The sequence below is a fragment of the Rhipicephalus microplus genome, chromosome X, assembly GCF_043290135.1.
Source record: "Rhipicephalus microplus isolate Deutch F79 chromosome X, USDA_Rmic, whole genome shotgun sequence".
Classification (NCBI taxonomy): domain Eukaryota; kingdom Metazoa; phylum Arthropoda; class Arachnida; order Ixodida; family Ixodidae; genus Rhipicephalus; species Rhipicephalus microplus.
Window position 1 is genome coordinate 187,680,767 of NC_134710.1, and position 16,203 is coordinate 187,696,969.

Consider the following 16,203-nt stretch of genomic DNA (forward strand, 5'->3'; position numbering starts at 1 on the left):
CGTGCCGAAAAATAGCACCTGGCAGAAAGTCTCGACACAACTCGGCTAATTGCGTCTAGACGACTGGCCCCAATGTACCACTCTGAAAGCACGCGCGCGCGCCGCTGTCGTGCTTTATTTTAAAACAAACAGCTCGAAAAGTCATTGTGCCAGTAATACTGCACTGTGGTTTAGAAAAGTAACTTTGTCTGAAGGCTACTCTTACATAAAAAGCACTAAAAAACGGAGAGACACCCTGCGAAGCGGACTGCGTCTATGCATATAGTACCGAAGGGACAGAACTGTGCCGTGATGGCAGCTCCCTCGTCCTCATTTTCTAGTTGGGTGCTGAGTTTTGGGCTAATGCTAATGCTGGCTGACATGCTCCCATCGATAAGTCCGCGCTGCGACGGTACCACGCTGCCAAAATCTGCAGTAAAATGAAACAAAAACAAAAGCAGAGTAAGTGGTAGCTTCGTCAATTTTTTTTTCGCTGGCTTCGTTTGTACGCCCTGTTCGCGGTATGTATGCACTGGGGCTGCACTTTGCACGGCTGCACTTTGCTGCACGGCTGCACTTTGTTGGGGGTTGATTTGATTGATATGTGGGGTTTAACATTCCAAAACCACCACATGATTATGTGAGACACCATAGTGGAGGGCTCCGCAAATTTCAACCACCTGGGGTTCTTTAACGTGCACCCAAATCTGAGCGCACGAGCCTATAGCATTTTTGCCTCCATCGAAAATGCAGCCGCTGAAGCCGGCATTGGATCCCGCGACTTGCTGGTCAGCAGCAGAGTGCCTTAGTCACTAGACTACCGTGGCGGGGACTTGGATCGGGGTGAAATATAAAAAGAACACCCGTGAACCAATATATATGTGTGCATTAGAGAACCCCAAGTAGTCGCAATCTTGATACACACACTACATCATACATTAAAGTAGTATCTTGTTCGGCACATGAAACCCTAGCATTTATCAATGTTGAACAGACACCTTTATTTTAGGCCGACACAGGCAAGCGGAAAAACTGAAACTGTGTGTTAGGCAAACTAAACGAGTACAAATCGCAGACATTTGATACTTCTCTAGCAAGGCATAAATTCTGAAGTTACTTAGCCATGGCAGCCAGTGAGAAAACCGTTTACCACATAGGCTGTCTCCAGAAAGCTAAGCTTCGAGTAGTAGTTTGTTTGTAACAAGAGCTCTGTCTTTTGCACAAATTAAGTTAAACAGAGGCATATCGGAGTAGGGTGTTCACCGTGAGAGTATCTTTTATAACAGCTCTGAGGCGTAGGTGAACATCGCCCCACATAAGTCTTGTGGACGAGGCAGCTTTCCTTTACACGCAACTGTTTACAAAAAAAAAAAGACTACCTGCCTATCGTATCATTCACTTCACGTGGTGGCATCGGGTGGAGTTTGGTTGGGGTGGTCAGATGAACGTACGCATGGAAACTTTGTTAGTTCTGAAATTCACAACTCAATGCTCAGAGGGCCAGATAAAAAAAAGTTAACATATTCCGTATGCTGCATATATGCGCTTGTTTTATTTCTGGCAAAATGCTGTTTAAACTTGACTGTTTGGGCCTGGTTTCCACTGGTGGCTGTCTTCACTATCGAATAAATACAGCAGACACGCCCAATTCAGTTTAGAAATGAGTCCGACAGCACTAGACAGGAGAGCGAGAGCACAGTTTTGCTTGCCTGACCGCTTGGATGCAACACGGTCTCCTCTTTCTACGTCCTCCCTTTTCTCTTTTTATATATTGTTGCACTTGAATATGCAGCAGCACCGCCAGCGCCTTTTGGTTTTGTTACGGCGATGCGCGCACACACTGCCTCTACCAGCCGCCACCCTCGTCTGCGGGAGCAGTTGAGAAGTGCACACTCTCACTGCCAGGGTGGTCTTGGAAACTCCAACGCTAGTTCCCTATAAGGACGGGAGGTTCCTCGTAGTTCAGTGCTTTCTCCGCAAGGAGCGCTCGCAGCCAACACTACTTCTTCCGCTTGATTCGAAAGTGACGCCATCACAGAGACACGAATGTGTTGCCTCCGAGACGGCAGTAGACATTGCTTTAATCTCAGAGGCGGCAAGGGTTAAAACGGCCGTTGCAACGAACATTCTCAGACGATGTTTGGGGAGTTGAGGAGGAGAGAACAGCAGAGGGCCAGGAACCAGCTTTTCGGCTCAAGCTGCAGGCATCTTTCTAGAGAAGGCGTCGCTCTGGGTGAAGAGGGTTAGGCCTACACAGTCCCAAAATTTTAAGATCCGACAATGCCGCAGAGCAAAATGCCGCGTGCGTGAAAATCCGGGGATTTTGCCGCGACTGTTTTAATTGTATTTTTTGATAACTTCTAGTTTATTCACAGCCTTGATTTTTAATATATTAAGGAGAAAGCTTGGAGTACTGAATACAAAGCACAAAATTAACTTTTTTGAAAAAAAACAAAAATCACAGTTTTTCGATTTCCATTTCCCCTTAAGGGGGACACTGTACTTGAGACGAAATGCCAGATATTTTCATGTGTTTATAAAGGAAATTCACAGTGTGATTGAGTTTTTGATGCTGATTTGAAAAATGTAGTTACTGTTCCTCTAAACTAATTAGTTTTTGAGATATCCTAAAATTAATTGCCTATTTTTTGCCAGTATAATGACACAAGAAAGTTGTATACTAATGAACATAAGCTACACAATGGTAAGAGTGCTTTTTTTTGTTTGACAATTTTAGCAAGGTTTGTCGCACCTTGCATTTCAGACACACCCACTTTATGCTCCAATTTCTGGCAAAAATTGAATTTTTTGATGGTCTCAATCAAAACTTCACACCTACCATTGTGTAAACTAAAAATGCAGCTACATGTCACAACAGAAATGACAGTCCTAGCTGCTTTGAAGGCAGAGATATCTTTTAGACAAGTTTGCAACTGCAGCAAAATTTGAATCCTGAGAAATCATGCATAAACACACGAAGTCCATTTTGGGTAGACAGTAGCATGGAAAAGCTGTTTATTTACAATGATTTGCTGATTCAGCTTTTTTCAGTAGGCACCAAACATGTAGTCCTTCTGCTTTGCGTCACCGAAATGACGTTTTTTCAATGTCCGCTGCATGTTTTACGCAGAGGCACACTTGCGAGCTGATGCGGTCGCCGTGTGCTCGTCTGCCGACTAGGCCGCTTATCAGTTCGGTGACACCTATGTGCGACGAATGTGCGCGCGTAATCCGCGATCCATCGTATAGTAAAGCGGTTTTCTGGCTTGTCCAGATTGAGTTGTTGATGTCGCAGACCGAATTCGTGCACTGGCTCATCAATTTCAAGGCCCCAAGAGCAGCGAGGTGTTAGTTTCCTTTTCACGTAAGATTGCCACATTTTAGAGGCGAAGCTCTTAAAGCGGCACCCGTTCGTCTCGTAGTCGTAGTTGTAGTGTGTAACAAGTGTTACATTTTGACCTGCAAGGTGGTGCCGGTGGGAGATTTCTCCTGTGCTTTGTTGCACAATGAAAAGTTCGCTGCGTGCGCGTTAACTAAAAGCCGAATGCTCCTGTCTCTCATTCCCCATTAGCAGCCATTAGCATGTACATTGAGCGCTATCTGACAAGAAAGGGTTGCTACGTTATACTAGCTGGTGTGTAACCTCCTTGGTTTTAGAAAGGTTTAGCGAGCGTTGGGCCGCAGTGCCATGAATACAGTGAACTAGTATATACCATGAACTCGAGGTGGTTAAAGGTGGGAAGTAGACTTCCCAAGCCGTAACTTCCCAAAGTGCAAGCTGTAAGAAAGTGTGCATGTGCCACCTCTTGTTTAGCCCTTGAAATGTCCCCTGGATGACGGTGTTTCTATATGGGGAATATGTGATGAAAAGATGCGAGTTGGTGGTACTTGGAGTGTTGAATAGATGGACGAACGGACACACAGACAGATGCATGAATGAACGCATGAACGGACGCAGGGGCGGATGCATGGACGAACGCACGAACAGAGCACGTTCACCATAAGGGATTGATTTTCTGTTTGCCGACGCGCGGCGAATACCACTCTGATGACGCGTCATGCAGTTCACGTCAGACGGGGGGAACCCGCGGCATCGGTGCGTTTAGCTTAAAGATTGCGCTTCCGTTCCACCATTGCAAAGATTGCTATCTCTCGTAGATTCACTTCTACTTTTTTACTTGCCGTTCTGTAACTGTTGAAGCTCCAAAACATTGCCGCTTTCAGCGACGTTGTCGACAACCGACGGGCTCGTACGTGAGTTGGGCCTAGACCGATGACTCGGTGACCGCCGTTGAACGCCGTGAGTTTGCTATCCTCCCTGTCCTGAGTGATAGCGGGGCTCTTTCTGAAGTTTACAGCGAACGAACGATCACCACACCCGCTTCACAAATTAGTGAGGCAAGGAACTTCTTTACTGCGGCAGGCAGTCGACAGCAAAATGGCTCATGTCCGTGCGCGTCACGATGAAGAAGCAGATGCCGGAAACGCCACTAGGCCTAGGTTTGGTCACGTGCCCCAAGCAGCTAATAGAATCGCGCGGTGGTGCTTCTCGATGACGCATTTTGCTGAAAAACCAATGAGAAATGCAAGCCACTGGTGGCGGAAAATTGAAGGTGAAGAATGACCCTTCCAAACGAGACCAAGATACAGTGTACTATAAGGGGGCAGTGGAGTGAACGAGGCGGCCGCGCCGTATCCAGGCTGATTCTCCGATGGGTGACAGTAGCGGTGGCGCTGTAGTTCCATGGTACTGAAGATCTCAGGAGCGCCTGCATTGAGTGCGCGTGCGCCCGAGCCTGCGAAAGCGTGTAATTGCTCGTTTTTAGCGCATTTAATGTGTTTCTGAGCCTTTATCAGAGGACGCACCTGCTACGTGCCATGGTGCACGAGTGGATATGCAGGCACGCCGAAATTGCGTCGATATATCTGTTTCAAGAGCCTGCCGTCCCAGAAAAATAAAGAGCGTCGATGGGAGTTCGGACGAATCCGCCTAGCTTCTTACTCGATTAGCGCTTTGAGTTGCGTTACATTATAAGTGGCTACTGGCGAACTACAAAGAGAGGAGAAGTATCAAAACCGTGATTAAATCACACGCTCGCTTTGTCGGCAGTCTTTACGATATCCAGAGCACAGTGTTCCTCATATGAGCCTGCATGCGCTCGATCGTTTCACGAGAAACCCGAGTATAAGTAACGTCACACAATTAATCAGTGACGACTCTTTTTCATACCAGTTTTGTGGAAGATAATATTTATTGCTTTCCGAAGGGCTTATTACAAACTAAACTTATTAAAACAACTCACAAACTTATTAAAAAGTGCCGATTGTATAAATAGTCCGTCTGTTAATCTGCGTAAATTCATTGTAACCAGTTCTCATTTTTTATTGAAATCTTGAATTGTGCTTCTTTCGAAATATTCTATTGGCGTAACGACATTGCAAGCGAGCAAATTTATGACGATGTTTTGTATTATAAGCGTACTTCTATTATTAAGTGTCAACAGTGTAGGCAGGCAGTGGTGCATCTTGTTTTGAGAAATTTACCTTCCTTATATATGTACACAGATGCACACACACACGCACGCACGTGCACACACACAGCCTTGCAATGCCCCCTTAGCACTGCTGCTATTTTTAGGCGGTGCATTTCTCGTCTGACTCCGTTAGTCTTGAACTAGTTTTGAGACGTCATACTGTCGAAAAGGGGAAATCTACAGTGCGCTTTTGTAGAGATACGCTATATTCAGCTTCGCCAACTGTAAACTATTGGCGCAAGGCTACCCAGGATTTCTTTTTTTTTTTTTCTTTGGGGGGGGTGGGGTGTGCAGCAGAACGCCTAACTTTGGCAAGTGGTGGTGGCTGCGAAGGCATGTAAATATTTTAGTATACCCTGAAAAGGTAAATTATGAAAACATTTTGTGGTGTAGGGGTTTCAGATTTCCTTCCTCTCCACTTTTTACTTATGGCTTTCTGGTTCTGCGTGCGTGTGATGCAGTATTTGTTTTTTGATCTCACAGCTTTCTGAGCACAGCTAATTTTCAATAAATCGATTAGTTATTCTGAATATTGTAGACTACTAACCAACGAAGAAAGAGTTAAGAGAGAAGAAATCAGTATAAGACACACCCTTTCTGAATTATTATCGATCTTTCACAAGGGCTTTCACGGAGCTCAAATTCAGTAGATTGGCGTGTCATACTTCAAGGGCTATGGCATCATGTGCTAGACATGAATGATGGGCAGGTACGAAGAAATCTGCACCAAGAAAGCGCGATGGAGGAGCCGAAGCGCATAGCAGTTCTTGCAAAGCGGGGCGCGGCTCTTTCAGTACTATTCGACTGCAGCGCCGCCGCTGCGGGCAACGTGGAAGGGATCAGGCGGCGAGGCGCGGTCACGTCATTCAACACTTCTAGTACACTCTAACCAAGATGACCACGATAACTCGTGTGTAATGGCAACGGTTCGGAAGGCACTGCGCCGTGCTCCCGACCCGCCTGCAGAAATTGCGTGCCTTTCTCCTCTTCTAACCATTACCACCACGGCATGGAAAAAGAGCGACTTTAGCAATGATATGTGCTCAGATTCATCTCACAGCGGTGTTATAAATTGATTTTGTGCAAGAAATAATGACACGAGAAGCTTGAAACTTCTCAGATAAGTGCAAAAATAGTTGCAGATTCGGAAAATGTCAACTTCAAAAAGTCGGTTTTTTCGCGATTTTCGGCCTTTTAAGACCCGTGTCCCCCCTTAATGTTCCTTAAATGTGCATCTAAATCTGACAGCACAGGTGTTTTTGCATTTCCCTTCTATCGAAGTGCACCTGAGGTGGCTGAGAATTCAACTTGCACCCTTGTTCTTTGCAGTGCAATGTCCTAGCTACTGAGCCACTACAGTGGGTCTTGCACTCAAGGCTGCCTTTGGTTAGGGATAAAGTGATGGAAACATCCTGATGAGCTTATAGCTGTACCATTGTAAAGGCACATAGTTTTAACGGAGGTCTGTGCCCTCCTGTAAAAAAAAAAAATTAACTCATTACCGATTCAACATTAAGTGGAGGAGGAGGATACCTGCAAGGTAGGGCAAAATGTTTTTCGAGAACTTCTTGGTTTACACATTATAACCGAGCATTCATGTTGAGCAAGTACATAGGACATCAAATACTGATAAACAATTGCTCACTTGACTGCTAACCAAAGACTTTGCATGAAATGTGTGCAAACAAATGAAAAATTAAGAAAGGGAAAAATAGGGAAACTCTTATTTGTAGTACGAAGCCACAAGAAAATATGTAGGGATTTCGGAGATTGTGATCACGTGACCATATTAATTTCCTTGTTGCTTAGTGCTACAAATGGGTGTATTTTCCCTTTCTTAACCCTTTGGCCGCCTTGTGGGATTCCGCAGAACTCAATAAGATAGTATGAGTTCACTCAACTGACTTTTACCACATTGCTGTTTGTCTGTCGTAGTCGACTCTGGGGCTGTGGAGCCTGCAGTGTCTGCCCAGGTGGAACCTCCTCAACCTGTCCCCAGTACACCAGGCAAGACACAAGTCAGTGAAATCACATCAGAGCTGGCTACTGACCCCATGCCCAGTCGTACTCCCATGGATGCTTCCTTAGTGCTGGAGAGTGCATTGGCCAGCATGGTTTCAGCTGGCAGCAATGAAATGTTGGCAAGTGGCAGCAGCCTGCTGCCAAGGGGAGAGGATGGCCAACCAGTGCCAGCCCAGGAGCGACACATTTTCATCTGTGGACAGTGCAGCCATGGCTTTGGTTCCCTGGATGAATGCAAGCAGCATATGGTTGAGGTGTGTATTGCCCCATTGTCTGCACATCTTTTGTATAATAACACGAGAAAATTTAAAAAAATTTTTTTTTTTCTATACGAAGTCAACAATGAGGTAGACGAGGATAGCAAAGACACGGAGAAGAACTTATTACCCAATGAAAGTTCAACTGGAAAGCTGTGACAAATATATACTGACAGATAAAAATTTCGTAGGCACATATGTTAAGAGCACACCACAAATCAAACACATCAAAACCGATAAAAATTACATGTCTGCCCCACCTTACCAAAGCCCACTTTGCCTTTCAGCAATTCCTTAATGCCTATAGCATCTGCCTCTGTCCAAAAATGTAAGCTCCTTATTGGACAGAGCTTTTGTTGGTTTACTCATGCAAATCGAGTTGTCACGCACTATGTTTGCAGCCTCAATAATTATTCTTGTATGGTTGCCGTTGCGAACGTTGAATGCATGCTCCCACAATCTGTCGTTTAGGCATCTTCCAATTTGTCCAATATAACAGGTGCTACATGAAAGTGGTATTCTGTAAATAATGTTGCTGATACAATTCACAAAACGAGTTCTGTGCTTTGTTTCACACAGTTGTGTCTTGTGTCTAGCCGCACATGTCAACTTAGCTGAGAAAGGTTGTGTGGCGCAGAGGAAACTACTCGTGTATGCTTAGTAATTTTTATTTGTCAGTATATAGCTGTCACAGCTTTCCGAATAAAGTTTCAGTTGTTAGTAAGCGCTTGTCCATGTCCTAGCTGTCCTTGTCTACCTTATGTTCTTGTATTTCAAGCAATTATAAATTGCCAACTCAGCCATTTTGATGTTGATGGATTGCACTTGGTATTGATGAGATTTGCCTATGGCACTACAAAACTGAATCTTTTATGCATGTGCCTAAGATGACTCAAAGGCGAGAACTGTTTTCTTTTTCTTCTCAGTTGATGTATTGAACCTAAAGGTTTCTGCACTTTGTATGTTTTTGTGTTGAGTCTAGGATCAGGGCATTGCAAGCTTTGTGCACCTTATCTGCATTGCTTCTGTGATCAGGCCACCTTCAACTGAACGATGGCATGTGATGATGTCATGTGATGTTATGATGGCACTACTAATTTTGGTGATCTGTGAAGTCATGTTAATGTCATGACACTATTATAATTTTTTGCATCACTTATGCCAACACTGATGCTGAGGGATGTTAATGGTCAATTTTCACATTTGATGAGGCATCTTACTTTCCTCTTAAGAAGTTACCTGATTTCTTTGCACAAGCGGTAGGTGTTAATGCAGTTGGCTGCAAAGCACGTCCAGTTTTGATTGTAACATTGCCTTGCTCTCATTTTTATGCTCACTAAATACAGATTCTCTTGCCACATAATAACTACACAGGGTAAGGTAGGGGAGCCATCTGCTTAGCTTTTGTGAAAATGACCAAGGTAGAATAGATCTTATGAAAGAGGAGAGCACTAATTGCACTCTGAAAGTGTTGGAGCTGGCTTTGGTCGCACAGTTGCAATATGCTCCTTCGTGTGACTGTCATCACTGTTACAGCCACATCGCCTCTTGCTTCTCCTTATCACAGTACACTGTACTCATTCCTTCCCCTTGCTTTTTGCCAAATAAGGCATTAAAACCTTGTAATTCGAAGACACTGGGACCATGAGAAATCTTCAAATTAAGTTAATTAACAAAAGATACAAAATGTGGAATGCAAGCAACTTGAAATTGTTCAAATTAATCAGGGTTGGTCGTTTGCTGTGCCGGCTAGTATGTGGCTCCAAGGTTTATGTTTTCCAGTAATACCTGGTCACATCTTTGCCGCAAACAAGGGGGAATTCCGGGCCCAACTGCTGTTTCCGCAAAAAAAAAAAAAACGTGGTCAACTGAAATGCGCGCTTGCGAAAAAGTACAAGTTCACTGCAACACAGTCGTGACACGCAGGCAGCATGTCGCCTGCTCTTTGCTGCGTTAGCACGTCATTTTGCGACCATTCGCTCATTATTTATCGTAAAATAAAGAATTTAATAATGGACAGTGTGACGAAATTCGCTATGTATTTTGACTGGAAAACATCACCATTGAAGCTTTGACACGAGTTTTCGAAGTAGGCATTGCAGGCAAGAACTCTGCCAGCTGTGCAAATGCGCAAATTACTGCCCGCACATCACTGCTGCATTGCAGTGAAGCACGTTTTGTTTCCAACAGGTGCATTTTTTAGTTGATCATGAGATTATTATATATATATATAATTTTATTTTTGTGCTGCACGAAGCAAGGCAGGGGCGCCTCAGCTACCACTCATTAGTGTCGTTAAAGGACATTGCATAGTGGCTCCTAAGGGCTGTCGTTTCTGCGAGTTTGGGGCGAAATCGGAATCGGGAACTGGGACACTGCACCCAAAGTTTTTGAATTAACCGTTAACCGGACTTGTGCTGACCACCGTGTCTAATTATCTGCTCAAACTTACATTACAAAATACAGGACCGTAGAAATACTTGGAATTAAGTGAGATTTTTAAATAACCGAGTTCTAATTAACGAGGTTTTACTGTATGAGCAAATGAATAACAGCTGTGGTCGGTATGATGCAATTCCTCTACTTCATGGGAGAAAGTATACCACAAGTATTTATGCTCCATCATGGAGGTCATACTTAAACCTCTGTAGATTGCCTTCTGATGGCTTACATTACATGGTTAGCAAAGAGTGAAAAATGTTGGCAAGCAAGCTAGTAGAGCCGGAGGCTCTTCTCATGCCATACTTTGCATTAACTTCTTGATAAGTTGCATCAGCAGGCATCAGAAGAAGCCTAAAAGACTCTGCATTAATTATGTTGGCCGTTGCAACCTAAATATTAGGGGTGTGCGAATATTCGAAATTGTGAATATATTTCAAGTAGTGTTTACTATTCGATTTGATTCATGCTGGAATTTTGACTATTCTGACTATTAGAACTTTCTGAACACAAATACAGTCAATGTCCAATAGACCTCTACTGGAGTGCATCACAACGTGACGTCACCGGCGCACGTAAAGCAGCGGTTGGCAAAAGACCTCTGCTGGTGGCTGAGTGTGGTGCAGGAGCGCGGTGCTTGGGGCAAGTTTTTTTTTCTTTTTCAAAACTCAAACATATCTTAATGTGGCAACATTGTGCCAATAATGGCAACTATCTTACAGTGGCAACATTAGCGATGGATTGTGTCAGAGAACATCTATGTGTGTGGCATGATATACTGCGTGATGAAAACTTTGCTACTCTGGCTGGCTGACCTGTTCATCTTGGAGAAGTTAACACACGTGGCAGCCTGTGCAAGGATCAACTTTGAAAATGGGCAGTGTTGATTATGGCGTGTAGTGTGCGTTGAAAGGCATCGACAATATTGGTTCACCTTTACGGATGGTGAAACGAAAAATATTGTACTTGGTGTGTGGAGTGTCAATAATGATGCATCTTGTTTGCGAAAACATTGGCACTCGTTGTGGGCCAGTTGCAAGAACGGGTTGTCTATGAAACTTCATGATTCGACATTTTAGTCAAGGTCATGCATTTGACGTATTCATCTGCAAGTGAGTACATCTCAGGGTTTTCACGGCTTGCAGAAAAAAAGAAAGTGCATCATCTCCAGGTTTAAAAATATGACTATTTATGAGCTATATGCTTCCCCAACCTCAACCAGGGGTACCCACTCCCGTCTTCTGCCTGTGCTGTCTCAGCACGTTCACGCGCTCTTCACGCGCTGTTGTCTAGTCGCCCTGAACGTGCAGCATCACCTCTTACTTGCTCCCATGAATTAAAAAGATTGTAAAAACATTTTCACGGTGTGAATCTTATCAGAACCGAGAGTGATTCATTGTGACAACCTTTGCGGGACCAAGCAAGTTAAATTGATGTCTTTGAGCAAGTGCTATGTGCATGTTGATGGTGAACAGCCTCCTTTCTATGACATTAAAAGTGAAGTGACGGCATGAGTTCTATATGTATGTTACCGGTAAAACGCGCTGCAGCATTCATGTCTTCTCGGAGCTGTTGGCAAACCACCACCACCACGCTTTTGCGTGCACTTGTATATAGCGTTGGAAGTTCGATTGCTTGAATGCCAAGTTTGTCACGCGGCTCTAAGTTTATGAGGAGGTCAGTGTGAAGAGACTAAAGTTACGTCTGCTATGTTGAGTGCCTGGCACCATTTCAATGTGGAGTGTTCAGTTTCATAAGAGTTTCACTTTTGCCGAGGTTTTGATCGGTTGTTAACAAGGTCGTATCTTAAGTTCAATGACACTTTGGATTTTTTCGCAGCTATAAAGATGCGCACAAAAAAAAAGGTATTTTATTTCCACTTCGACCATGCATGTTTTTTACAGTGCATGTTTCATTTCGGATAACATCCACGCCTGATCACCCAGCATGTTCACTGATTCGAATGTCGATTTGGTTGTTTTGACAGCTTGTTTGGTCTTTGTCATATTATACAATATTCACTAGAATCGAGCACATTTTTAGTTACGCCAAGATTTGCCCCTGATAACCACGTCAAATTTCGTGAAACCATCGAAAATTTTATATCTGCCTTGGTTATTTTTTCAACTCGTTTTCAAAGCGGCAGCTGTATATCCCGTGTGGCTCGAGCGCATGCAAGATTATAATAATTTACGTGCCAAAACCATCATATCATTAGGAGGCATGCCATGGTGCGAGACTGCAGATTGATTCTGGCCACCTGAGTTTTTCTTAAACGTGCACCTCAATCTATTTGAAGTGTAAGGCGCGACGACAACGGAGAGAGGTTAGACACACACCACGCATCACTTATGTTTAGATTGAGTGTCATACCACCATACATGTGAAATATGCAGCACCCTTATTGCACCAAAATCTGAGCGCATTGTTACTGCGTTTTGCTCCCGTAGAAATGCAGCTGGCGTATGCGGGAATCAAACTGATGGCTTCGATCCTAGCATCGCAACACCTCATCATGTTAACTTATCGGTGAGTGTTGCTTGCAAGACCTGTACGTGGAACGCTCAGCGTTTAACGCCGCATAAATCTGTTTATGCGGCGCATGAACCCGCCGCATAAATCTGTTTACACTGAGCGGCAGCGAGAGACCAACAGCCATCAGCTGTATAAAACACTTGCAGGGCTCATAGTACAGTATTTTAACAATGGTGTATTAAGCTGGCAAGCTCCGCCGCTTTCGCACTACCTATGGTTGTCTCGTAAAGCCGGAGCCCAATCACGTCATGTACAGCGGTTTTCTATTTGCTCTAGTTTCAGTTCATAAATGCGCTTTCTTTTAGTGTGAATTTGACCATCGCGTGTCTTTCAGGTAGTACTGTACACGACTAAAATATATCAAAGCAATCAAACCACGGAGTATCGGGGAACTGCCATTATACACTCTTGACGCCTTTGCTTCTCAAACTGCTTGCATTGGAAACGGTAGAACTTGACAGGCAGTTTTCAGGTGTTCGTCATCCTTTAAGATTTGTAGCAGCTAACAATGCTCCAGTAGTGTGTGCCGGCTTTTCACGATGACGAAGGAGCGGCGCCTATAGCGTCCAAAATTCGAGATAAGTGCCACAAGGAACACGTTTTCCGTGGGCGCAACGGCAAAGCCCAGCAAGCGCGGTCCGTTCAAGCGACTGGTGCTTTGCTCTGTTTCTGCTAGGGTGCCTATGGCGCTGCGCAAACTTGAGCCTGTCTTCCTTATATGCATATTGTAGCATTGCCACATTTGCATATACGTTTCGCCATGGCGAATACGCAAACCTACTAAAGACTATGGGAGCGGCGGTTGCGAGCCTGCCGATTACAAAAAAGAGAGGAGGGTGACAATCGCGGGTGTGGTCGTGGCATGTGGCAGCGGCTGGCAGCAGGCAGTTGCAGCCTGGCTTCCGGTCAATAAAGGAGGTTCTTGGTCTGGCTCTGCGTCTTCCCTGCGGGGTTCTGGGCCGAGCAACCTCGAAACCCCCTACATTTGGCGCCCAACGGGAAAAACCCTGCCCCTGGGCCACGGACATCGAGGTACCTGGTTGTCCGCGACCATGGCCCTGACAACGCCGCTGACCGTGCCCACTTTTTATGGTGAAGACGCGAGGGAATCTGTTCTCGACTTGATTGACAATCTTTTCATGTACTCTACCGTTGGCAGCTTCTCAGAGTTGGATGTGCTACGGCAGGTCCTCCCAGTTTCTCTGCGTGATACCGCAGAATAATGGCGGCGGTTTCAACCACCCTTTAAGTCCTGGAACCAGTTCGTAGCGGCATTCCAGGAAGAGTTCCTACCGATCGCTTACAAATACCGTATCAAGCGTGAGCTGGACACCCAAACGCAACACAGAGAGGAGAATCTGCGGGATTATGTTTGGGCCATGCAGAAGCTCTTCCGTCGGGGGAGCCCCACTACACCTGAGGCTGTTGAGGTCTCGCACGTAAGCAGCGATGCCAACCCCATATCCAGCTGTACCTGTCCGGTCGCTCCTTCCCTTCCCTCGAGGAGCTTGCCTGTTTTGCTCCGAAAGTTGAGGAGGCCGTCTTTCAGGAGCACCAGCCACCACCTCTCGACGTTCCTCTCTGGCCCCCTTGTGCCTCATCATCTGTCTCAGCATCACGACTGCGAACGAGCGACCCTCGGTACGAGCTGGTACGAGCATGGTACGAGTGAGCTGTCGGGTGCCTGAGTACTGAGCTGTCTTCTCTGGCCTTGGCGATCGTCGCTGAGGAGGGAGGCGAGTTCCAGAGAGGTAATAAAGAGATCGGCGAGGATCGGACCAGCGAGCAGAACGCCGCCTCGGTAGGTGAGGCAGTGAACGCCATATCAGAGGACAACAGGAGGCAAGCCTTCGGTGCGGCCAGAGCAAGGGCTGCCGATGGCGCTAATGGTGACGTTGGGAAAAAGAAGAAAAAATAGGAACAGAAAAGATCATTACGTCCGGCGCATTGATGAGGCGGCGGCAGACGAGTACTGCAACAGCGCTGCCGAGGAGGAGAACTCCATTACTTCCGAGACCGAGAAAGACGCTGAAGGAAACTTGGACGGCGCTGTGGACGCAGAAAAGGTGGGCAATAAGGCGACTCGGGAGGAGGTAGAAAGGTGCGCCGGCGAAAGTGCAGATAATGTGAACGCCTAGGAGGTCACGAAGCTGGAGGAGGAGATCATTGAGGAAAAGGCCGAAGAGTCACAGGAAGGCGAAGCAGAGGCTGAAGAGTCTCAGCGTTGCGTTGAGGAGGTTGGTGAGCATGGTGGTGAAGCTATTGACGAGTCTCGAGACCTGAAAGAGGCCGTAGAGTTTTGGGATCCTGAGGAGGAGGTCGCTGATGCAGATGCCGGGGTACACTGCATAGAGAAAGAAGCCGCTGAAAACTAAGAAGCAGCTGCCGACAATGAAATCGAGTATTACAAGGAGCATGACAGCACGCTGCGAGACGCCAAGTGGGTCGAGGACATCAAATGCCTTGACGCCGATGATGCAGAGGTCATTCATGACGTAAACAATGGTGTTGGCATGTGCCAGCAGTGTGCTGAAGGTGACAGGAGCATCACGTCAGCGAACCCCGCAGTGCATGACATGACGGTGCGTGATACGCAGGACTACGTGCGTAAGACGGTGCCCAGGCTGATGGCACTGATAACGGTGCCCAGGCTGATGGCACTGATAACGAATGCAACGCGGCGACCATGGAAAATGGCATCTGCAAAACATCAGCGCTAATTCACGGCGACGAGCGCGAGAGGCACTTCAAGGATAAGAAGCATCAAGTGAAGGTCGAAGAATTCGTCGGGCAAGAAAAGCTAAAGCCAGACAGGAATGGTGCTGAAGCTAAAGGTTCAAAGGACGATGGCAAGCGTGTACACTCTGGCGCTTCCAAGTCGCGCACCAAGCAGCAGGCCAGCTGTAAAGGCGGAGGGACCTACTAGGACAGTACGAGAGGCTGGCAGCTCCCGAGGTCCCACATTGAGTTGTGGAGTGACTGCGCCGGCATGTGGGCTTGTGCGCCATGTGCGGTACGTCGTGGCCAAAGCTAGCGGCTACCGCATCAGGTCCCTCTCTCCACTTTCACCGAAGGGGAGGGGGCAGTATGAGAGCGACGGCTGCGAGCCTGCCGATTACAAAAAAAGCGAGGAGGACGATGATCGCGGATGTGGTCGTGGCACGTGGCAGCGGCTTGCAGCGGGCAGTTGCGGCCTGAGTTCCGGCCGATAAAGGTTTCTGGTCTGGCTCCGTGTCTTGCCTGCGGTGTTCTGGGCCGAGCAGCCTCGAAACTCCGTACAAGGTAAAACTGGTATTACCGGAAATCTATACACCTTTATAGAAACTGCAGATATTCTTGTTTCTCATGTACTTTGTGCCTTTACAACTCGAACCTTATGGAGTGAGAATGTGCATTACAAATTTGTGTATCAAATATAAAGGAGCAAAGCAAGTATG

General features: G+C 46.1%; 1 protein-coding gene across 3 annotated transcripts in view; it reads left to right on the top strand.

Moving 5' to 3' along the window:
* The window catches only part of LOC119177304 (uncharacterized), a 206,879-nt gene that overhangs the window by 91,549 nt on the left and 99,127 nt on the right, over nucleotides 1-16,203 (top strand). For all 3 annotated transcript variants that reach the window (XM_037428763.2, XM_075878365.1, XM_037428764.2), the window contains one exon: nucleotides 7,449-7,789. In XM_037428763.2, the coding sequence (XP_037284660.2) occupies nucleotides 7,449-7,789 (341 nt within the window). The remainder of the gene's footprint in view (nucleotides 1-7,448; nucleotides 7,790-16,203) is intronic.